This window comes from Mobula hypostoma, chromosome 8 (genome assembly GCF_963921235.1).
Source record: "Mobula hypostoma chromosome 8, sMobHyp1.1, whole genome shotgun sequence".
NCBI classification, from domain to species: Eukaryota; Metazoa; Chordata; class Chondrichthyes; order Myliobatiformes; family Myliobatidae; genus Mobula; species Mobula hypostoma.
Window position 1 is genome coordinate 41,753,162 of NC_086104.1, and position 26,199 is coordinate 41,779,360.

The 26,199-nt window shown below is 41.4% G+C and overlaps 1 protein-coding gene across 1 annotated transcript in view; it reads right to left on the reverse strand.

Moving 5' to 3' along the window:
- Window positions 1–26,199, reverse strand: part of kcnh1a (potassium voltage-gated channel, subfamily H (eag-related), member 1a) — a 346,721-nt gene that overhangs the window by 149,047 nt on the left and 171,475 nt on the right. The window contains exons 9-10 of the mRNA XM_063055717.1: window positions 22,880–23,079; window positions 21,064–21,316 (exon numbers count right to left, since the gene is read on the reverse strand). Coding sequence (XP_062911787.1) covers window positions 21,064–21,316; window positions 22,880–23,079 — 453 coding nt within the window. The remainder of the gene's footprint in view (window positions 1–21,063; window positions 21,317–22,879; window positions 23,080–26,199) is intronic.

The window sequence follows — 26,199 nt, forward strand, 5'->3', positions numbered from 1 at the left end:
TTAGTATACTACCCCGTCTATACCACTCAATTTTATAAACCTCTGTCAGATCTCTCCTCAGCCTCTGCCACTCTTCAGAAAACAATTGGAATTGCGTTCTGAGGGGAAATGCAGCAGAATGACCCAGTACTGCCTGAGGTGAATGAGAAATAACCTGATGGAAGCATGGAATTTTGAGAGGGATTGATGGAATTGATTCCTCTGCTTGAAGAGTCCAAAGTTCAAGCTCTATTTCAGGTTAAGGGCCCCGAATAAAAATTAAACTTAATCCTTTAGAATCCATTGTGATAATGGATACTCACTCAGCCATCACATAAATTTGATGTGATTGATTTTTGAACACCAAGAAGTAGTCGCTTAGGAACTGGGTGGATTTCTCAACTTGAAGTGGGAAATCTGATCATATGGTAGACAAGTTTGAGGGAATCTGAGGAAGATTTTTTTTAACCCAGAAGGAATTTGGGATGCTTGAGAAAGTGGTGGAAACAGACACTCTCAAAACACTTAACGCGCATCTGGATGACTACTGGAACCACCAAAGCATAGAAAGCTATGGACATAGTGAACCCAGTGTTCAATTCTATACTGTCTGGCTCTGACTCCAACTTACTTCCTCACTGATTGAGGTACAGTGTGGAATAGGCCTTTCCAGCACTTCGAGCCACACCACCCAGCAACCCCCAATGTAACTCCAGCCTCATCACATGATAATTTATAACGACCAATTAACCTACAAAACAATACATCTTTTGGCTGCAAGAGGAAACGGGCCATGGGAAGGATGTACACACTCCCTACAGATGACGTGCCTAATGCGTTAAAATTTGACACATTGATTTCCAACTTCCCTTTTCTTCAATGAAACTGTGGTACTGGAAAGATTTTCTTTGCCTGTAGATGAGAGCTCCTTCGTAGTGCAGCTTGCAACTGGTAACCTTCCAAAGAAAAGATTTTTGTCCCAGTAATTTGGACTAGGTTCATAGTTGGTTCAGTTTGTCAGACGGAAATAATACCTCGTGCCATCTGAGCGCAAACAAGATATCTGTTCCATAATTTCCATCAAATATCACCTTGAAACCATGCCACCAGAATGCTAAACAACAACTTACATAAAGGAATTACTGAACCTGGTTACCTCAGTCTTTGTAAGGTGTTTCTGTTCAAATGGTGCTCATTCTGAGAAAGTGACAGCTACAGCACAAATTTGGGCTGAAACCTAATTAAGCACTATTTAATTACAAAATGCTGGAGGAACTCAATAGGTCAGGTAGTATCTATGGAGGAAAAGAAACAGTTGATGTTTCGAGCTGACACACTTATTCAGCATTGGAAAGAAAAGGGTGTGGTAAAACATGTATACATGTTGTAACTCGGTTACCTGTCTGGACACACCCCTCTGCTGACTGCCCCTGTGGTTCCTCCCACAGAATCCTGTATAAAGGTGTTCGCCTTGCTCCTCCCCCCTCAGTCCGGGGGCAGGCACTCACTGTGGAGGTCGTATTGTATAGCGAATAAAAGCCTTTCAGTATTTTACCAAACCTCAGTCTTTTGGAGTAATTGAAGGTGCTTCAAAGGGGCAGGAACCTCTGGCTCCTCTAACATTTCACCTGTATTCCTCAAGGTTTCCAGCATCTGCAGAATTCCACGTTTACTATTTAATCAACTCCTATTCTTTAAATGGTACAACTGGAGAATCAAGCCAAATGTAACTAATGAAAGAAAACTGAATTATTATTTCATACTACTGAAGCATTAAAAACAAGTTAATAGACTGAACATAGAAACAGAATTATAGAAAGTGTAGTGAATAAAATGAGACCATCTGTAACTGAACAGTAATTTAAAGGCTAGAAAGATGAAGGGTTGGGACATTACCAACACAAGCTCGATTTACCAGATGCAAGTGTATTTCTGGTCTAATATCACATGCATTCAGTTGTGCTGGATCACAAATTGATATCAGCACACCTACAACTAAAGTTGCCACAACTATGCAGAATTCACAGATTTTCAGGTCATTAATATATTGCCAATTTCGTGCCTGCTCTAAAATTTCATCCCTGAATTCACAAACTAGCACCCTCTCTTAACATTATATGTTGGATCATTCATCGTGCCCCAGAGAAGACAACTTGACCAGCAGCCCTAATTAACAGGGTCATTAAATACTGCAAGGCAAATTGGCATCTACTACTTATTCCTATCAACACTTTCAATTCAGTTGCGAACCAAAATCTTGAGAAGGCAACACTGAGCTGTCCTTTTGAGCCACTGGAGTCCTTAGGTAATGGCCTTTCCACTCAGCCATCAGGTAGCTTGTTCCTAGATTTCGATCCATTTAGAATGTAGGATCAGTTGTTAGCAAATCAGGATGGCCCTGAATGGGCAGAGATCTGGAGGGTGATAGCAGCATTCAGACCTACCTTGTGTTGAGGAGCAGGACTTTGAGCTGCTTAGAAATTATCTACAGCTTATAAACCAAAACTGCAGTAGAATAAGAGGAGAAACAGAGGGTTAGTCACAGGAATCCGATCGACTCAATTGTGTCAGCCCTGTTATTGGTTGGTATCTGAAGGCTGATTTATACTTGTGCGTATGGGCTACACCATAGGCCTGATTTATACTTTTGCGTAGCCCTACGCCATAGCAAGCATGCGTAGTTGTATCTGCGTCGCTCTGCAATTCACCGCCAAAACGCTAGTTGGCAGTGGGGTTTCTATGCCACTGTGTTGAGTTTCTTCGTGAGAAACATGGACGAGGAAATACATTTTAAATATTTTTGAATGTCGGCAGGTAGATTTGACAATTTGGTTCATCGTCTCCAACCATTTATTTCGCATCAGTGTACAGACATGGCAGAGAAAAGCAACCGGAAATGCGTAGGAGGAAATGCGATGCTACCAAGTGGACCAATCACAGTTGTTGCCGCGACATGAGTTACATTTTTGGGGAGGCGCACATCACCCTACGGCATAGGGTACGGCGTAGGGTACGCGGTACCTACGGCGTACATTTGACGCACTAGTATAAATCATCCTTTAGCAATAGCTGCCTCAAAGACAGCAAGCTCTGTCACAGTTTCATCAACAGCTGATCTTACAATAGCTGAATAAAAGAATACATGGGCAAGCTATGGGAAACAAGTGCAAAATTTGCAGCCTTGCCTTTTCCTGAAAGAGTGAGGTGATCCTATAAATAACAGATCAATGTTCTGACAAAAAGATTATTGATAGGTGAATGATGGCAGCCTGGTGCATAGAGTTTCACCTGAGACTAGAGATATTGCTGGTGGGATGTGGCATTAACGATATGCTCACTAACTTTGCCATGTTCACCAAACATTTTGTTGTACTGCCTCCAAATCCTCAGTGTTTACTCCTGGCATTAGTCTCAACAGTTAATTGCTTCCACTACTTTTGGAGAGATTTTCTGGAGAGCCTCCTGTGGACGCACTCATTAACTCCTCCTATCCAGATCAAGATCCTCAGCCAGAACATAGCATGCTCTCCTGTAATGTATTTGCCAGAGTTTCTTAAGACAGCTCTCACTGGAGAAGTACTTGCTGCAGGTACTGGGCATCTCCCCTTCACAAGCTCGATCTGACTTGAACTAGTTCTAGGTTCTCACGATGCTGCGAACTGGAGAAATGATCGTGAACAGTGTGGCTCATGCAGCAATTATGAGCAGATGATACAAAGTCAGTAGGAAACTTGGAGAAAGTGGAAGGAGGCCAGGATTAGTCACAAATCATGATCCCTACATCATCTCACCCCAGAGGCCACTATTTTTAAACAAGTTTCTTTCTAGCATGAAAGCACACTCTGAACAGCAAGATAACTTGAGCTGCTTGTTATTTACATTTTCATTTCATGTGATATAGATTTAATGTTCTGAAAAGCCTTATGTCAGCTCATAGAACAATCCCATCTATATCATTTTTCCATGTATTTCGCTCTAAACTATCCTCATTAACTGCTGATCTCCAACCACCCATGTGCAATAAAGATAATTTACATCAACCAATTCATCTACTATCCAGCAAACCTTTGAAAGGGAGAACCCAAAAGGAAGCCTGTAGAATCTTGAACAGCAACATAGGTCAGAATCAAACTTGGATCCCTGAAGCTCTGAGGCACCAATGCTGTTACCATGCCACCTCTGACACCCACTCAGACTTTAAAGTTCATTGCACAAACTTAAGGTGGATTTGCAGTTGTTGGTCCTTTCCACGCCTTGTGGCGCATCAGGCAACAACCTTGCTATTTCTTCAGCAATTGTCTGTTTTTCATGAGGCAGAGTTTCTAGCTTGATGCTCAACCCCGCACAGATGAAAAGTGTGCAAGGAGACGGCCATATTCAAACCTGGGTCCACCCGCCTTCAAGTCCAGTGTAGATGCCACTACTCCACCAGCTGACATTTGTTTTTAAAAAGGTGGTTTTACAATCCATTAAAATCGCATACCCCAAGTATTAATATGTGGATTCTGATTACCAAAAGTTAGTGAAGTATTCTTAAACAGAAATGCCTAATAGAATCAGAATCAGGTTTATTATCACTGTCTTATATGATGTGGAATACGCTGTTTTGTGGCAGCAGTACAGTGCAAGCATAGTTAGTGTTCATGAACCACTCAGAAATCTGTTGGCAGAGGCGAAAAAGCTGTTTTTGAATCAATGAGTGTCGGTCTTCAAGGTTCTGTAACCCCTCCCTGATGGTGGTAATAATGAGAAGAAGGCATGTCATGGATGGTGAAGATGCTTAGAGAATGGTACCGCCTTCTTGATGTGCCACCTCTTCAAGATGTCATCAATGGAGATGAGGCTTGTGCCTGTGATGCATCTGGCCAAGTCTGCAGCCTCCTGCGATCATGTGCTTTTGAGGCTCCATACCAGACTATGGAGCAAACCGTCAGAACGCTCTCCACTTTACGTCTATAGACATCCGTAAAAGTCTTTGATGACATACCAAATCTCCTTGAACTCCTAACAGAGCCACTGAGGTGCCTTCTTCGTGATTACACAAATGTGTTGGGGTCAGGATCGATCCTTCAAGATATTGACATCCAGGAACTTGAAGCTGCTCAACTTTTCCACTGCTGGCCCCTCAATAAAGACTGGGTTGCATTCTCCTGACCTCCCCTTCCATAGGTCCATAATCAATAACTTGGGTCACGCCGACAGTGAGTGTGAGGTTGTTGCTGCGACATCAGTAAACCAGCCAAATTCACCATTGTGTGGGTCTTCGTCACCATCTGAGACATTATGTTAAAATGATTTAGAAGGTTCAGTTACTGGACAGAACTTTTCTGTCTGCTGTAGGAAAGGTATGCAAGAGATTCACCTTGATGTTGCCTGGAATGGAACACTTCAGTGATGAGGAGAAATTGATAAGCTCGATCTGTTTCCCCTACAGCAGAGGAGGTTGAAATAGTAGGTCATGAGATATATAAAATTATAAGCGGTATAGATAGGATAGACTTCAGGAAACATTTCCTCATATCAGAGATAGATAAAACTAGAGGGTACAGATTTAAATAAATGGTTAACAAATACAGATGGGACACAAGGAGGGATTTGGTCACCTGGGGAATGGAATGCCCTGTTTGAGAAAGTGATGGAGACAGAATCGCTGACAGTATTTAAGAAGTGTCTACATGGGCATTTAAAATAGCCTAGTCATAAAAAGCTATGGGCCAAACACTGGAAGATAGGTTTAACATGGATAGGTGTCCACCCATCAGAGTGGATGTGATAGGTAAATAACCTGTTTCAAGAGCCAAGATTTTGTCTCATGCAGAGTCATAAATTCAAACACAATGACAAGCTGAGGATAAACATTCAAGTGCAATAAACAGTTGGTCAGAATGCAATTCTAGACAATGTTTTATTTATAGTATAAGCCCTATAAGCACAAATCAGAAAATAGTTAGAGGGCAGACCTTCATTTTTCACCCTACATTGACATTACTGAACAGCACTTCAATGGAGGATTTCAGATAGAGGTCATCATTATATAGTCCTGCAGGGATAGTGATAATCGAATGAAAGCATTGTCCCCAGAACGTCCAAACTTTTCATTTGGACAGCGTAAATGGGCCATGAGCCTAGAAGGTACTACTCATTTTTCTATCCACAGCAGAGGTGACTTAGATATGCAGTTGCATAGAGAAAAAAAAATCAAACTTTGTTGGTAGATAATAACATTAAAACTAAAAGTTAAGCCAATTATATTCATGAAGCCTACCCAATTAGATTACAGAAATGGAAAACTGGAGAGCCTCAATGATGCTCTGTCAAATTACTGTCCATGCACTAAATATGATAAATTAGTCCACAAACTCTTGCATTAGTATTACATTTATCATATCAATATTTCACAAAATTTCATGCATTTGTAGATGAAGTATTGCAGGGCAAGAAAACTGCTCCCCTCCTCTAAAAGATCCATACATAACATTGCACCATTGATCACTCTTTGTCCTGCTCTTCTCCATTAAACTCATTTTCCAAATCTTCCAATCCCCTTTCTACAATCCATAATCATCATCTTCTGCAACTCTTGACACTCTCTGACACTTCAACAAAATTCCAGCATTCTGTCCCTAGTCATCAAAATAAGGTAGCATCTGGACATTCAAATTTTGGCTGTGATCAGCACATCAAACTGTCATCAATCAATATCCTTCTGTGCCTTGCTGAAAAGCAACTCACTTAAAGTAACTTGCATACAATTTTTTTCCTACTGTTCTATCATCTCATGCTAATATCACATTCTCTTATTATTCAGTTCAGTATTTTACAAATAATATTTATTTATTTTCCAATGTCAGTCCTTCTCAAAAGATGCACATCAGTAATATCCTTCAGTTCTGATAAGGATTCCATTAACCAAATATCAAGTGTTTCATCTTCATGGATGAAACTATAAAATATTCATCTTCATCTGAACTACTCCCCCCACCCACTCAACATTGAAGGGGACCATTCACCCCATCAAATCTATGCTGGATTATTTTCCCTGTGAGCTACTCCCCCAACAATCCCATTAAATTCTGTCAAGAGAAAATTTACAAGAGAGAGCTTACATACTAGCCATTACATTTTTGGGTAATCAAAGCATCTGGGTGAAGCCCATGCAGGCCACAGAGAGCACATGTCAACTCTTCACAGACTGCACTGGAGATGAGGACTGAACCCGAATGGCTGGTGCTGCAAGGCAGCAGTTCTACTAGCTGCATCACTGTTAGATGGACTTGTTTCATTCAGTAGAAAATGAAACTACATTAACACTTGTAAAATAACATTCCTTTATGCCTGTCCTTCAGGTATATTTGATAACAAGTGGACTACACCACATATTCAAGGTATTTTTCCCAAGGGATCAGTCAAAAGACCTCAGTTAGTATGACTTTGCACAAAATTACAATAAAGGGGAAAAAATCTGATTTTAAAATCAAATGGTGCAGTACTGCAGTATACATCACTTTATAACTGAAAGCCAAAATATGTCATAGATGCTACTTGAAGCAAATTTGATCTGATTTGAATATACTGAATCATTTGGACACTCTAGGCTGATGCATGCAGAACTGAATTTTAAGTGATAAAAGTACTGACCAAACCAATTATATTAGTTCATTATCACGCCAATGCTTGTGTCATCCTTTGGGAAGGTAATTAGCAATGCTAGAAACAGCAGATGAAGATCTATTTCCAGAAAACAATGGCATCAAATTCATGCTGAGGTAGGGGATGCAAGGCAAAGACTCAAAGGCAAACCAATAATGAGTAACTTAAGTACTTAAAAGGTAATCAATTGGGACTGCACATTTTCACTGACACAAACAAATGCAGAAATGAAAGTTTGGTGCATTGAACTGCTTAATACGAAGCCCCTTGAATTTAGTGGTTTCTTAGTCACTAACAGAATCCCATGCAAAACACAGAAATGACTAGTGGCAATGGAATTTCAACTTTTATTAATTTGCATTGCTAAAACATTTCAAACTAATAAACCCATGTTTAGACCATGATATTTAAACCACATGCATCTATTTTATTCTTATCCTTAGCTTACTTCAGTCATGGCCACCTCAGGCCAACGTCGGGCAGGCACTAGCGGAGCTGAGCAATGTAGTCAGCAGGCATGAAATTGTGCATCCTGATGAATTCACAATCACTGAGAGAGATTTCAATCAGGCCAGCTTGAAGAAATCTCTGAACAACTACCACCAACATATCACCTGTGGAACCAGAGGAGCCAACACACTTGACCACTGTCATACCACCATCAAGAATGTTTAACATGCCATCCCATACCCACACTTTGGAAAGCCCTATCACCCGGCTGTACTCCTACTCCCAGAATACAGGCAGAGACTAAAGACCGCAGCACCAGTGGTGAGGACCAAGAAGGTATGGTCAAGGGAGGCAAAGGACAGCACTGAGTCAGAGGACTGGACAATATTCTGGGATTCATCTTCAAGTCTGTATGAATACACCACAGTTATCAAGACCGATGTGGATGAGATGCATATTTGGGACATACTGGACACACCCATACCAAAAGCTGTGGATGAACCAAGAGATCTGCACTCTGCTGCAGGCTAGCTCTGTGGCATTCAAGATCAGTGATCTAGAACTGTACAATAAGTCCAGGTACAACCTACAGAAGGCTATTTTAAGGGTAAAGAAAAAATTCCATTTGAGGTTAGAGACAGAATCAGATGCACACCAGCTCTGGCAGGTTTTGCAGGCCATTACTTCCTACAAAGCAAAACCAACATCACGAATGGCTGTGATGCTCCATTCCCAGATGAGCTCAGTGCCTTTCATGCATGCTTTGAAAGGAAGAATAAAACTACACCCATGTGACTCACTGCAACATCTGGTGACCCTGTGATCTGTCTCGGAGGCTGACGTCAGAACATCTTTCAAGAAGGAAAAGCCCCACAAGGCATCAGGCTCTGGTAGCAGGGCACTGAAAACCGGTGCCAACCGACTGGCAAGAGTGTTTAAGGACACCTTCAATCTCTTACTCCTACAGCTGGTCTTCAAATGGGTGAAAATCACATTAATGCCCAAGAAGAGCAGGGTAGGCTGTCTCAATAACTATTGCTCAGTGACACTCACGTTTACTGTGAGGAAATGCTTTGAGAGGTTAGTCATGCCTAGAATCAACTGCTGCCTCAGTAAGGACCTGGACCTGCTGTAAAGTGCCTGTCACCACAGTAAGTCTACAATAGATGCAGTCTCACTGGCTCCCCACTCTGCCTTGGATCACCTGGATAATAGTACCTACTTCAGGCTGCTGTTTATTGATTACTACTCAGCACTCAACATAATAATACACTCAGTTCTAATCAACAAGCTCCAAATTCTGGGCCTCTATATTTCCCTCTGCAACAGAATCTTTGACTTCTTCACTGGGAGACCACAATCCATGCCAAATGGAAGTAGCATCTCCTCCTTGCTGGCAATCAACACTGGCACACCTCAAGGATGCGTGCTTAGCCCACTGCTCTACTCTCTCTACACCTACGATTGTGTGGCTAGGCACAGCTCAAACACCATCTATAAATTTGCTGATGACACAACTATTGTTGGCAGAATTTCAGATAGCAATGAGGAGGCACACAGGAGCAAGATAGATCAGCTGATTGACTAGTGTCACAGCAACAACCTTGTACTCAGTGTCAGTAAGACCAAGGAATTGATTGTAGTCTACAGGAAGGGGAAGTCGAGGGATCACACACCAGTCCTCATGGAGAAATCAGAAGTGGAAAGGATGAGCAGTTTCAAGATCCTGGGAGTCAGCATCTCTAAAGATCTATCCTGGGCCCAACATAGTGATGCAATTACAAAGAAGGCACAACAGCGACTATATTTCATTAGGAGTTTGAGCTGAATTGGTATGTCGCCAAAGACACTCACAAATTTCTACAGATGTACTGTGGGGAGCATTCTTACTGGTTGCATCACTGTCTGGTATGGAGGGGTCACTGCAGAGGGTCAGGAAAAGCTGCAGGAAGTTGTAAACTCAGCCAGCTCCATCATGGGCACTAGCCTTCTTAGCATCGAGAACTTCTTCAAAAGCCGATGCCTCAAATAGGCTGCACCCATCAAATGTTTACGTCACTATATACAACCGAGGGTTTAAGGACCCCCCCCCATCACCCACGACATACCTTCCTCGCATTGCTACCGTCAAGGAGAAGGTACAACAGCCTAAAGACACCCACTCAGTCTTTCAGGAACAGCTTCTTCTCCTCCTCCATTAGATTTCTCAATGGACAATGAACCAATGAACACTACCTCAATATTTTCCCTCTTTTTGTACTACTTGATTAATTTCATTTTCTTTGTTTTATAAATACATACAGTAAGTTATAGCTTTCATTATGTATTGCACTGTAGTGCTGCTGCAAAACAAGAAATTTCACAACAACCTAAATGAAGTGATATTAAACCTGATTCATGTTGTGGATTCATGACCCACAAACTTAATGCACAGAAACATGCCAATGAAATAAAGAGGAGCTATGATATGGGTAAGGAAGTTATACATTATATTTATCCATCAATGTCTTAAGAAGATCATATTAATCTCCAGTCTTAAAATGCATGAAGGTTTGCTGTACCTGGATGATTTAATTGTTAACAAATAAACTCTTCTTGGGCTTCCAGCTGGGCATAAGTATTTATTATAACCGCCGTTTCTTTTTTTTTTGGCGGTTTGCTGTACCTGGACAATTTAATTGTTAACAAATAAACTCTTCCTGGGATTCCAGCTGGGTACAAGTATCTATTATAACCACCGTTTCTTTTTTTTTGGTGTGTGCCCGTGTGCATGCGAGTCTGTGCGTCTGCATCTGCGTGTCCGTGCGTGCGTCCGTGATGATGCCTTTTTCATGGCTTTTACAAGGCGCAAAGCAAGAGAGAGAGACTGTGTGGCGCACCACTCCTCACAGACATTTTTGCAGTATTTTCCCTCTATTTTACGAGGTTGAGTTGTGATCTCACACTCAACCTGGCATGGATGGAAAGCGTAGCTTTTTACAAGGCGCGGAGCGAGAGAGAGACTGTGTGGCACACCACTCCTCACAGATATTTTTGCAGTATTTTCCCTCTATTTTACGAGGTTGAGTTGTGATCTCACACTCAACCTGGCATGGATGGAAAGCGTAGCTTTTTACAAGGCGCGGAGCGAGAGAGAGACTCTGTGGCACACCACTCCTCACAGACATTTTTGCAGTATTTTCCCTTTTTTATTTTTTACAGGGTCAAGTTGTGATCTCGACACTCAACCCGGCACGGATGGAGAGCGTACTCTGGAGCGGACCCGACGCTGATGTCGTTGCGCCACCAGCCGGCCCCTATAACCGACGTTTCAAGGACCAACTCTGCCTCTGAATGGTCTACTCTGAGCTTTGCCATTACAAGGGAGGTAAATTATAAAATGTCATCCATTGTAGTGTATGCTAAATATGTACACTTGTCTGGTTTTACGTAACAAATTATGGAGAAGACTATCTATATAAACCCATGAGATTTTGACATGTATCATCTTGAAACGCACATCAAGTGTTAATCGAGTGACAAGAATCACGTCAATTTTATTGCAGTAGTGTTATAATCTAGCTCGAATCTCACCTACAGTGCCAGCAGATTGTGGCTTAGAAACTGTGGTTCACTGGATCTATCCCTAAAGCTCAAAGCCAGCAGGTCCATTAGGAAAAGAAATAGGATATTTAACTATAGGATCTTGATCTATTATTCAAATGAGATAACAGCTGATGTGTAATTTAACACCAAATTTTCACCATTACTCTAATGTTCCTTACATTGCTATTAAACAAAATGTTTTGAGTAGCTCTGCTCCAGGACAGTAGTGGTTAGATCAGGCCTACAGGAGCTTCTGCTGATGAATCCACTCTGTCTCCAGCTACTAACAATTTTCTAATCAGTTCATTGAACTTGTCTTCAGTTCTTTGTGTGTCAAGTTTAGTTAGCAGTCTAATGGGGGACTTTATTAAATACCATCTGGTCCAAATAAATAACTTTCATTTCCACTCTTCAAATTAAATACAGCCAAGTTTGTCAGATATGACCCATAACCTATACAGGAAAGGTACTATAGGAAAGGTACTAGCACAGATAGAAGATTGGCTGAATGGCGGGAGGCAAAGAGTGGGAATAAAGGGGGCTTCTTCAGGTTGGCTGCCAGCAAATAATGGTGTTCCACAGGGACCAATTTGGACCAATTCTTTTTATGTTGTACATCAATGATTTGGATGAATGATTTGGCTTTATGGCCATGTTTGCAGATGATACAAAGATAGGTGAAGGGATAAGTAATGTTGAGAAGAGAGGGAGTCTGCAGATGGATTTAAACAATTATCAAATCAAGTATCAATTGACAATTGGAAATGATACATTGAAACATTTTTTCATTGAAAATAGTTCCTAAACTATTCACTAACTATCTGGGTCCACTACTTCACAATACAGGTATTATTGAACGCTTAACCACAGAAAAATCTAGCAATTTCACTCTAAGTACACAATATGAGCTTTCATATTTTACATTTGACTGGTTGATTAGTTGCAAATTACAGATAAACTGTAAAGTAATGAAAATATCCTGGGTTGGCCACATAAGTCATGAGCTCAAACACGAGGAAATCTGCAGATGCTGGAAATTCAAGCAACGCACATAAAAAATGCTGGTGAACACAGCAGGCCAGGCAGCATCTATAGGAAGAGGTACGGTCAATGTGTTGGGTCAAGACCCTTCGTCAGGACTAACTGAAAGAAGAGACAATAAGAGATTTGAAAGTGGGAGGAGGAGGGGGAGATTCGAAATGATAGGAGAAGACAGGAGGGGGGAGGGATGGAGCTAAAAGCTGGCTCTGTCTTCGAGCCTACTTCTTCGGCAAGGACTCTCCCACCCCCACCGATGACCCCTTCTCCCGTCTTGAACCCTCCTCCTCTTCATGGACACCCCGCTCCCTGGTCTTCTGCCTGCTCTGGATCTCTTTATTGCTAACTGCCGACGGGACATCAACTGTCTCGACTTCACCACACCTTGTTCCCATTCCAACCTCACTCCTTCCGAACGCTCTGCTCTCCACTCCCTCCGTACTAATCCTAACCTTACTATAAAACCCGCCGATAACGGTGGTGCTGTTGTAGTCTGGCGTACTGACCTCTACCTTGCCAAGGCACAGTGACAACTCGCGGATACCTTCTCTTATTTGCCCCTCAATCATGACCCAACTAAGAAGCACATTGTCTCCCACACCATCACCAACTTTATCAGCTCAGGGGATCTCCCATCCACTGCTACCAACCTTATAGTTGCCACACCCCGCACTTCCCATTTCTACCTCCTACCCAAGATCCACAAGCCTGCCTGTCCAGGTAGACCCATTGTCTCAGCTTACTCCTGCCTCACCAAACTCATTTCTGCATACCTTGACACTGTTTTATCCCCCCTTGTTCAATCCCTTCCTACCTATGTTCGTGATACTTCTCACACTCTGAAATTTTTTTCAATGATTTTAAGTTCCCTGGCCCCCACTGCTTTATTTTCACCATGGATGTCCAGTCCCTATATACCTCCATCCTCCACCAGGAAGGTCTCAAAGCTCCCCGCTTCTTTTTGGATTCCAGACCTAACCAGTTCCCCTCTACCACCACTCTCCTCTGTCTAGTGGAATTAGTCCTTACTCTTAATAATTTCTCCTTTAGCTCCTCCCACTTCCTCCAAACTAAAGGTGTAGCTATGGGCACCCGTATGGGTCCAGCTATGCCTGCTTTTTTGTTGGCTTTGTGGAACAATCTATGTTCCGTACCTATTCTGGTATCTGTCCCCCACTTTTTCTTTGCTACATCGATGACTGCATTGGCGCTGCTTCCTGCACGCATGCTGAGCTCGTTGACTTCATTAACTTTGCCTCCAACTTTCATCCTGCCCTCAAGTTCACCTAGTCCATTTCCGACACCTCCCTCCCCTTTCTTGATCTTTCTGTCTCTATCTCTGGAGGCAGTTTATCCACTGATGTCTACTATAAGCCTACAGACTTTCACAGCTACCTGGACTATTCCTTTTCCCACCCTGTCTCTTGCAAAAATGCCATCCCCTTCTTGCAATTCCTCCGTCTCCGCCACATCTGCTCTCAGGATGTGGCTTTTCATTCCAGGACAAAGGAGATGTCCTCCTTTTTTAAAGAAAGGGGCTTCCCTTCCTCCACCATCAACTCTGCTCTCAAACGCATCTCTCCCATTTCACGCACATCGGCTATCACCCCATCCTCCCACCACCCCACTACGAATAGGGTTCCCCTTGTCCTCACCTACCACCCCACCAGCCTCCAGGTCCAACATATAATTCTCCATAACTTCCGCCACCTCCAACAGGATCCCACCACTGAGCACATCTTTCCCTCCCCCCCCTTCTGCTTTCCGCAGGGATTTCTCCCTACTCGACTCCTTTGTCCATTCGTTCCCCCCCATACCTTCCCACCGATCTCCCTCCCTGCACTTATCCTTGTAAGCAGAACAAGTGTTACACATGCCCTTACACTTCCTCCCTCACCACCATTCAGGGCCCTAGACAGTCCTTCCAGGTGAGGCAACACTTCAGCTGTGAGACAGTTGGGGTGATATACTGCGTCCAGTGCTCCCGATGTGGACTTCTATATATTGGCAAGACCCGATGCAGACTGGGAGACCGCTTCGCTGAACACCTACGCTCTGTCTGCCAGAGAAAGCAGGATCTCCCAGTGGCCACACATTTTAATTCCATGTCCCATTCCCATTTTGATATGTCTATCCACGGCCTCTTCCACTGTCAAGATGAAGCCACACTCAGGTTGGAGGAACAACACCCTATCTTCCGTCTGGGTAGCCTCCAACCTGATGGCATGAACATTGACTTCTCTAACTTCCGTTAATGCCCCACCTCCCCTTCATACCCCATCCCTTCTTTATTTACTCATTTCTCTCTCCTTTTTTTTCTCTCCCTCTGTCCCTCTCACTATAACCCCTTGCCCATCCTCTGGGCTCCCCTCCCCCTTTCTTCCTCCCTAGACCTTCTGTCCCTTCTCCAGCCTCGTATCCTTTTTGCCATTCAACTTTCCAGCTTTTAGCTCCATCCCTCCCCCTCCTGTCTTCTCCTATCATTTCAATCTCCCCCTCCCACATTCAGATCTCTTACTACCTCCTCCTTCAGTGAGACCTGATGTAGGGTCTCGACCTGAAACGTCGACTGTACCTCTTCCTATAGATGCTGTCTGGCCAGCTGCGTTCACCAGCATTTTTTATGTGTGTTGTAAGTCATGTGTTTCTTGGTTTCAATTGATAAGTTTACAACAGCTAAATCTCAGAGGAGGTGCTTGTTAATTATTGGGGCACGAACTGGATCAATAATAGCTGTATAATTCCTGTGTGAAAATTAACACAGATTTAAAAAAAAACAAATGTGTTACTTATATGATACATAGATTACTTAAAGGACCCAAGGCTGCAAAAGCAGAAAGAAAAATAACAGCACTATGTTCATTTATATAGATGTTTTCCCTGATTTTCGGGAGTGTTGTCCTCATTGAAGTTAGCGTTACTCAAGTACAACTCTTGGACAGAAGATTAGAAAAATGTTGAGACTTTTTTTTCTTAAAGTCAGGCAGCATTTATTTTCTTTCCACAAATGCTGCCTGACCTGTAAATATTTCAACAGTTTCTGTTGTAGAATTTCTGCATTTGTAGATTTTTGGATTTTCCTTCTATACACTGGAACTTAGAGGACTGATAGGAGGCTTGATTTAAGTATACAAAATTCTGAGCCATCTTGTCAGGGTGGATGATGCACCATCAATAACTCCAAAAGACTGGAAGTAGAGTAAATACTGAAAGGCTTTTATTCGCAGTAAAATGTGACCTCCAGCATGCTGAGTGTCTGCCCCTGGACTGAGAGGAGGAGCCAAGGCCCAATTGCCTTTATTCAGAGGAGCCACAGGGGCAGTCAGCAGAGGGGCAGGTAACAGGTAACCCAGTTACAACATATATATATGGTTTACCACGCTGGACAAAAACATGAGGAAAGTAACTAGTTATGTAAGTTAATGAAGACGTGTTCTTCAACCCATACTCAGACAGTTTGGAAAATACTTCCTCAAAGGCAGCAGAAAGGATCTTCGAATACTCTGAAAGATTCTTGATAGCCAACAGAATGAAAGATGATCACATATAGATAGGAAGGCAGAGTTGAGGTTACAAACAGTCAATAATCTAACTAAATGCTGGAGTGGATTTGAAAGGCCTAATCCTGCTCCTAATTTATATGCTTGTATTTTAGTCAGATTTCAAATGCCAAGATTACTTATTTCACACAGGGGTAAAAGCAGGGTAACCTTACAAATAACAAATTTACCACTAAATTAATCTTTAAATATTTTAATCACATCCATTTGAAAATAAAATTTTAAAATCTAACACCCAAATGAAGGTTTAAAGTGTAGATGGAGAATTTCAAATGATTTCTGGTACAGGTACAAAATAGATCTTGGTATGATTCAGTGGCAGCTGATAACTGAGCAATAGTACTTGAAGGCAGTTTTTGTCTCTAGAAGAGGAAATGCAATTCTATTTACAATTAAATGTAGAAGTGGTAGTTGGAGAATTTCTACAAGGTCATAGGTATTTCAGTCAGTGCTCTAGATGTCATTATGGAGCTGTACTTCTTAGCTACGGGAAAAAAAAGTGTCAAGGCAAATATCTGTCAGCAGTAAGAGATGACACAACAAGTGAGCATCGTATTTCTGGCCTGGCTTAAAGCTGAAAGTCCTACGAACATTTGTGCTGTTCTGTTTATCTGTAGTGCCAGTGTTAACAAGACCCCATCATTCTCCCATCCCAGTTAGTGACTGCCACTCATACCAAAGCTTTCTTCTGCTTCTACTTGCAAGTTCTAAGTCACAATGAGCCTCAAAATTATCACACAGATTTTCCCCTTCATCTGGTCACTTTTCTACACTGTCCAAATTATACTATGAAGTTGCTTCAAAACCTTTTAACTTGACACATTGCAACAATTACTTTATTTATGCAGCCAAAAACAACACACAATACCAGGAAGTTCACAAGTCCACTATTCCTTTGAATACTGTGCCTATTAGTAGAGGCAACATTTGAATCCATAAAGCAAAGCAATGTTCACACTGATCTATGGCATGTGATAATTCATTGTTTTGGCTATCTTATAACTTCTTTCATTTCTCATAGAACTTTTTCTTGAGTGCTCTTTTGAATTGCCACTGGTCTCTTCCAGCCTGATCACAAGTAACTAATCCACTTACTGCACAGGACAAGGAAGCAATTTCCTCATGGGCATTGTGCTTATTTTTGCAGGCATTTGTCCTCTTTGTTGAATGAAAGGCCAGTATTTAACATCAAGCAGACACAAGGGCCGTGGAATGAACAGTGAGAGAACCCATGTCTCAGCTCTCCTGCAGTGACACAGATGTTAGCCTTGAGTAAATTATGGTTCTATACTAACAATTTCTCAGTCTAATGTGTACTTTCTAGTTGGCACTCCATGTCAGCATGTAGGATCCCACTTCTAACATGTTTGAGGTCACCATGAAAGATACAGAAACAATGGAATCAGTGTGAAGAAGTTGTGAGTACCTTTAACCACAATATGCAGCAGGAACCTCAATACTGAAGGTATTGGTGGAATCCCGGACTGTTGCCACTGTGGTTCTAAATGAGGACATCTTTTCCAACTTGTAAAATTATGGTAAATGGATAGGACTATGCAAACAATTCAACTCTTGTACTCCATTCTCATGCAGAGTACTAGCATTACAAAGATACTACCCCATACAAGTGACTGTAGCCTCATGAGGACAGCACACCCATTCTGAGTGAGTGAGCAGACACACTGATTTCAGCCTGGTTAAACTGCCATATCTACATCAAAAATACTGAAGACTGCAGTGCTCTGAAAACCATAGGTCTCAAGATCATCTACCGTTCCATCTCAAACGCCTTCATATGTAAACTCACCCGTTTAACATCTGGAATACCAACATGTAGGAGTGCCAGATTAGGCAAGTAAGCACTCAGAACAGGGTATGAGCTTTGCTTAATTAGGAAACTTAGTCTTTGAGCTTGTTTGTCTCGAATAAAAACACACCGTTGGGAATTGGTGCAGAGCTGACTCAGGCTGATGGTTCGACATGCCTGGTGTTGCGAGTACTGTAGTCACACTGATGTTGAACTTGGTGTCACTCTTCCACAGGGTGCAGGCAGCATGTTAGATTACAAGCAGCAGGAAGCTTTCAACATCCCTCTGAATCCTCAGTGTTTTGCTGACCTTTCTGACACCGTGGTCAGGTGGCTGTAAGAAACGCCTTCTCTGGGGAGTAAAAATATTATGGAGCATGCTGCAGGCTATGAGAAATCTGGTGAGTCATTTCCACAGCAAAACAAATTGGTGGCCCTTAGCATCAGAATATCAACAGCTTTCTCAGCCTGTTTGAAGTTGGAGACTAGTAATTCATTGCACCTGCTTGGATCCATAAATACTTACCATGAACCACACACTTAACAGATCCACTTATCCAAATGCAAGTCAGACTGGAGAACACACTGGAGGAGAGGGGAGGAGGGTTAGTTAGGTGAAAATCAAGGACAGATATAGGATAAAAGCATTACTGCAAATGCCAGGAAAACTACTTCGCTTGTTACTGCACTCCAGCAAAAAGTCAAATGAACAGAGGACATTTCTTCTGATATTACCACAGAGTTTTAGATGTGAAGTATTCAAAAGCTGTATGCACATGTAGATAAACATTGTCCTATGTGTGGAAAGGCAGACATTCCACTGTAAAGCTCGATGCCCTGGCAACACCATCTCCTTGAAGAAAGTGATGATTTTGTTAGGTGCCCACTTGTCACATCATTGACGCAGCAATTGGAGTTCTATTGACCAGAATCACTAATGCCACCTGCTCAAGGTTGGAATGACCCCTAAATGTACACATCCAGCACTATAATGAGCTTCAAAGCCACAGGAAATAAAATGACAAATGGCAGGGTCACACGCTAGTGCAACAAAGCATCATGGTATCCCTGGTGAGTTCATCCACCAGACATGCAGTTGCTCAGTTAATTTTGTATATTTGGTGCATTTTGAAATAATTCTAGCATCTGATTTTATTCCAATTTCTTCCAGCAACTGCAGACAGCCACAACCTGCCCTCAATTCAATCTGCTCCAAACACAACAGCACAACCATTTTGGTAAATATCTTGCACTGGAAATTAAAAGCTTTTCCACTACGTACAGCACGGTCTGTGAGTTCAGGCCAGCAAAGGGCAGTTGGAGGACTGAGGTCTGCATGTCTCAGAGTCCAGGTACCAGTATGTGTGGTGGCTGCTCTCAGCTGTGTTTGTTGTTAACGCAGGAGATGACTTTCATTGTTTCAGTATACGTGTGATAAGTAGATGAATTTCAATCAACGTCAGAACCTTAAATGGCACAGCCACTCAAATGTTGCTTATATGTAGGAACTTAAGCCTATCACACAAGTGTAATTACGAAGAAAGTACGGCAGTACCTCTAATTCCTTAGAACTTTGAAAAGATTCGGTATGACATCTAAAATTTTGACAAATTTTGACAAAACTGCCACCTGCACTGCAAAAGGTTTTCAGTTAATGGAAGTATAAACAATGGCACTCCAATCAGTGCTAACCAACCAATTGTTCCACCAACCTAAGGCATATAGGCTCCAGCTAATTTTATTTTAAAAACTGTTGCTAAGGAATCTCACCTTGGACGTGAGACAGGAGATATTGTCAACTTGAAATCCAAAATTTAAAAGTAAATCTGAAGTGAATGAGTTCATAACCAGAGTCATGTGTGTATCTATGTGTGCATGCACTTTACGGTGCAACTCAAGACAACACAAAAGACACAGTTAGTGAAGCTTTGCTTCCCAATTCCAGCAGCCACGTTTCAATCCTTCAGTGTTGCCTGAGGTGGAATTTTGCACTTTTCGCCAATGACCCCATGGATTTCCGACCACAGCCAAAAGTCATTCAGATCCATAGACCAATTGGCAGTAAACTACCCTTAGCATCTAGATGAGGGAATAGAATCCAGAGAGAATTGATGGCAGAGCAAGGAGAGTAAAACTAAAGCAACAAACAATCTGCTGGAGTAACCCAGTGGGCCAAACAGCTTCTGTGGGCTTTTCCAACGTGTGTTAATTTTGGGGTTAAAATACAATTCCAGATGTTGTTCAACCTGCTGAGCTCCTTCAGCAGACTGCTTGCTGCTCCAGATTCCATCTGTTGTCTCCCGTGTCTCCAAAATAAAACTGGATTAGTGTGGAATTAGTATAAATGATGCCTGATGCTCAGCATGGACTCAATATGCGATATGTCTCCATAACATAAAGGACTTTGTGACAGTGTTTGACCAATATTTGTAAGCTTTGCCATTATTACAACAGAAAAATAGTCACTTCTAGCAAATCTGCTTTTGGATGTTTGTGCTGTTCCAAATCGTGTAATGTTTTCAACATTACTAGTTATGAGATGTGAAAAGTATTTAAATGGCTGTACAAGACATAAAGACAGACTGAGGTTATAAAAAGTGCTTTGTAATAGCATTTTGTTAGCTTTCTAACGTCAGATTCCCACCTTCCCAGCTCACTTACATTAAACCACTGCGTGCACAACTTTATGTTTAAAATAGATAAAAAAGCATTTACTGTTCGAACGTTCAAAACAAAATACTACTCTATGATACCATCAACAACCATTTTGGTTCAGTGCAGATTTAATTGATGCATTATGTAAAATTCTGTTTTACTGGCAATAAAGCCAATTGACAATTCTCAGATGTTCTTGATGTTTTAGTTTTCATAATGTATTCTATCATTAATCTTCAAAGCAAACAAGTTACTAACAATTTGACCCCTAAATAGTTTAATGTTAGTCTATCATCCACAAAAATTAATTTTAATCAATATCATATGTTCAAGTCTTACCTAGGATAGCAACAACTTCATCATCTTGAATTACTTCCAAGGACCCAGAAACCACAAAGCAAAGGTTGTCAACACTTTCGCCTGCGTGATATATTAAATCTCCTGGAGCGCTATGAATGGTCTGAAACTCCATTGCCAGAGCTCGTAAACAGCCGTCACTTGCGAGCCTAAAAGCAGGATGCTCTTTGAACACTTTACGATTTAGATGAACACAAATATCTGCACGCATATCCTTAGGACATATTTCTAGAACCTAAAATGGGAAAACAAAGACAAATAAATCAATTTGTAATTCATAACTTGTTCAGTTCAGTTGAAACTCTCTGGTCTGGCAACTCCTGTGACCCAGCAGGTTTTGAATCTGTAGTACAGATCTATACTAATTAACTAATTCTAATTAAGACCAAATTGAGATCTAAAATTAACTAAGATCCATATTAAAGTTGGTGGTGAATGCAGCAGGCCAGGCAGCATCTCTAGGAAGAGGTACAGTCGACGTTTCAGGCCAAGACCAGCATCTGCAGAATTCCTGTTGTTTAAGATCCATATTAAACTGTTGCTAATGAACTTCCCAGTGCAACTTCTGCAATCTCAGCTGGAAACTGTCTTAGCCAACAGCTTTTCTGATTTAAGGAGTCTTCAGGTTCTGGAAATTTTTTAAGAACCTACATGACCCTGGGAATGTCTGCACTTAAAAAGAACAGTTCTCTTGTTCAGAGGAAGATGATGTGTAGTTTCTTAGGTCTGCATTTTCTGTGGTCCAATAACATACACATCACAAGGAAGCTAGACTAGAGAACACAGATTTAGTAGGTTTCACGCACTATAAAAGCATATTACACACAAACGTATTGGAACATATTGAACTATCTTTCCCATTATTGACAGTGCTGTTTTTTTTAAAAAAAACAGAATTGCAAAAAAGTCTAAAAATTGAAACGTTTCTAGCAGTTGCATTAATATTTTAAAGACTAAACAGCATGATACAGATGATAATATCTTTAAAAATGCTAGTTTCTCTTAATCTCTCATATCTACGTTCAGCCTATGGGTTAGATCCAAAATTTGACAACAATACAGTGACTTATTCATGATGTATGTTCTAGAAAGAAATTACAACCAAAATCAAAGCCACTATTAGCAAACAAAACTTGCAATGGTAGATCTGTATCTCAACTGTACATAAGGAGGTGCGTAGTTTAATATTTAAACAATTGCTATTGGAATAATAGTTTACACATAAAATGGTGGAACCTGGTATTCTTGTAATTATGTTGAATATCTGAAGGTTTTCTTTGTCCTGTTGTCTTGTGAGTTCCATAATTGGGAAATGTTATAAATTACCTTTCATGACTATTTTAGATTATTTCACAAAATCAAGATCCACCACTTTTTTTTATGGCTCTGGAGAATGTTTCCTTACTTATATTCAAATCAGTAATCTCTTTTCACTTTAAGTCGGATATGAGGCTGCTGCAGGCAGAGATCTGGGTGAGTAAGTGAGAAATTACAACTTGGCGATTCATGATAGGTGGTTGCAAGGTTGCAATGCCCAGCAGGAAGCAAGGAATTAAGATTTGGAGTGTGTCAGTCAGAACAGGTGCCTAAAAGATATTCCATTTGATTTGGAGACCTAAAAGATGTGAGATTCATAAGTTGGCAATACAATTTATCCACAGCTGAGAGGATAGCCCTTTGCATTAATACACTTTGCTGTCTATAAAAATATAATATACTAAGTAGTGATGACACCAATTTTATCAAAAGAAATTATAAAGCAATAAAACTTATGCTTTCTTTTTGTTACTTTTTATACCTTTTCAGTATCAATTCCTTTTGACATTGACCAAGTTGAAACAATGTAGTCCATGACACGTTCACTCAAGCCTTTGGGCACCTGATAAAGCTTCAAAAAGTCTCGGACGCAGTTCAACATCTCGTGGTATCTGTTGCTGTTAGCATACATTTGTTGGAAGATCGTTGTCACATTACCAAATATGGTTGCATACAAGAGAGCTGCAAACAAAAGATAGCTTTTATAAGCAAATTTACAGTTATAAACCAACAGGGAAATAAAGGACAAAAATTGAACTTTGATACAGGTGTCCCCTGCTTTTCGAACGTTCGCTTTACGAAACCTCGCTGTTACGAAAGACCTACATTAGTTACCTGTTTTCGCTAACAGAAGGTGTGTTCACTGTTTTACGAAAAAAGCAGTGCGCAATAAAAGGCAGCGCACGTCCCATGCAGCCAAGCTCCTCCCCCAGAACTGCATTCTAGCCAGCATTGCTTAAACACGAGCCTGTGAGCAGCCGTTAGCAAGAGGAGTTCTAAGGTATCAGAAATGCCTAAAAGAGCTCGTAAGGGTGTTACACTTAGCGTAAAACTAGACATAATTAAGCGTTTCGATCGTGGTGAATGAAGTAAGGACAAAGTGAGTTTGACTTGTCGAAGTTGACGAAGATGATGTTGAAGAGGCTTTGGCATCCCATGACCAAGAACTGATAGATGAAGAGCTGATGCAATTGGAAGAGGAAAGGATAACCATCGAAACTGAATGAGTAATGATAAAGTACGACTTTAATTTTGAAAGGGTACGTCGGTTTAGGGGACATTTGCAGGATGGTTTGAGTGCTTACAGAGAACTGTATGATAGAAAAATGCATGAGGCTCAGCAGTCAAGCAAGCCTTCCACATCAGCCACAGCAGACGATGAACCTCGACCTTCGACATCGAGGCAGGCAGTCATAGGAGAAGATAAGCTGCCTGTTCTAATGGAAAGAGACGACGATGAGATGACACCCAGTGTCCCACCACCCCAACACTCAGGCCACGGACAGATACCAATTCGCGGAGAATGCAGCGGTAGCTGGGAGGCACACAGCACATCTTTAAGAAAAAAGCCGAAATAAACATGCTAATTAATTACGTGCCAGGCGGCACTTAACTAATTAGCATGTTTATTTCGGCTTTTTCCTTAAAGATGTGTTGTGTGCCTCTTGGCTACCGCTGCATGCTTCGTGGATCAGTATCGGTTTGCTGCCCGGAGGGTGGGGGCCACTGCACCACTCAAACTCTGACGACCCAGCCTAACACACCATCAGTGTGCTCCGCACTTTCTCAATTCCGGTAAGTGATACTACACTGTACATACATTATTTCTACTTTATATCGGCTGTGTATTTTTACATGTTATTTGGTATGATTTGGCAGCTTCATAGCTTAGAGGTTACTGGAGAGCGCTTGTGCCGTGTTTTTGTCGACGGTGCTCGCGTGAGTTTTTCGCTGCAGAGAACAGTTCAGGCAATGATTGTGGAAAAGTACTTCTACTTTATATAGGCTGTGTATTTATCATATCATTCCAAATTTTACTATATGTTACTGTTATTTTAGGTTTTATGTGTTATTTGGCATGATTTGGTAGGTCATTTTTGGGTCTGCGAACGCTCACAAAATTTTCCCATGTAAATAAATGGTAATTGTTTCTTCGCTTTACGACATTCCGGCTTACGAACCATTTCATAGGAACGTTCCACCTTCGAATGGCAGGGGAAACCTGCACAGGAGCAAAGAGGTCCTTCTGCAGTTGTACAGGGCTCTGGTGAGACCATACCTGGAGTACTGTGTGCAGTTTTGGTCTCCAAATTTGAGGAAGGACATTCTTGCTATTGAGGAAGTGCAACGAGGTTCACGAGGTTAATTCCTGGGATGGCAGGACTGTCATATGTTGAAAGATTGGAGCTACTGGGATTGTATACACTGGAATTTAGAAGGATGAGAGGGGATCTGATTGAAACATGTAAGATTATTAAGGGATTGGACACACTAGAGGCAGGAAACATGTTCCCGATGTTGGGAGGAGTCCAGAACCAGAGGCCACAATTTGAGAATAAGGGGTAAGCCATTTAGAACGGAGTTGAGGAAAAACTTTTTCACCCAGAGAGTTGTGGATCTATGGAATGCTCTGCCTCAGAAGGCAGTGGAGGCCAATTCTCTGGATGATTTCAAGAAAGAGTTAGATAGAGCTCTTAATAATAGCGGAGTCAAGGGATATGGGGAGAAGGTAGGAATGGGGCACTGATTGTGGATGATCAGCCATGATCACAGTGAATGGCGGTGATGGCTCAAAGGGCCGAATGGCCTACTCCTGCACCTATTGTCTATTATCTATTAAAATGTTGGATATCAAAAATTTGATTTCCAATATCCTGGTAACTGAACAATAGCTTTAGAGCTGTTGGAGATACAAGAGACTGCAGATGCTAGATTCTAGAACAAACTAATAGAAATTGTTGGAAGAATCAAGCAGATCAAGCAGTATCAGAGTGAGTCAATGTTTTGGGCTGAGGCCCAGCATCATTCCTGAGAGGCTCAGGAAGTGGATCTTGAAACCTCACTCCCAAGCTGTTCTGATGACCCTTTGACAGTTAGAGAATTTAGAAACAATTCAAAGTGATTAAAACAAGAAAAAAACGAGAACACTTTTTAAAAACCCAAATTAACAGCAACAACAATAAAAAGAAAAAAACACAACACCTCGTTAATCTCTGGCCTACATTTAAAGATACTCAGCATCTATATCAGTAAATTCTCAAGAAATTGGAATATTTTATTTAGGAACAATAAAAAATGTACAAAAGGTTTTCCCATACACAGTGCATTGTGAGCAAATTCCACCTTTGGAAATTTCCCTCAATACACACAGTTATTACACTTTTAATTACAGGTAGTGATTATATACATAGCTTCACATTATGGCATAACAATGGATAAAGATGCAGATTCGATACACACTGAGCAGCTATGCTCAATATTGCATTGAAGCAACATATATAAGCTTATTGACTTCTAATTAAATAAAACTCTGCACTTAAATAGAGAAATAGCTCCAGTCTGAGAAACGTCATTACTTTTCTGAGTGAGGTTGGAGGCGACATCAGACGCAAGACAACTCTGGCAGGATTTGCAAGCATTACTTCCTACAAAGCAAAACCCAAAAGCATGAATGGCAGCGATGAGCTCAATGCCTTCTATGCCCACTTTGAAAGGGAGAATATAGCTACAGCTGCGAAGATCCCTGCTGTACCCAGTGACCCTGAGATCTCTATCTCGGAGGCCAATGTTAGGCTGTCTTTA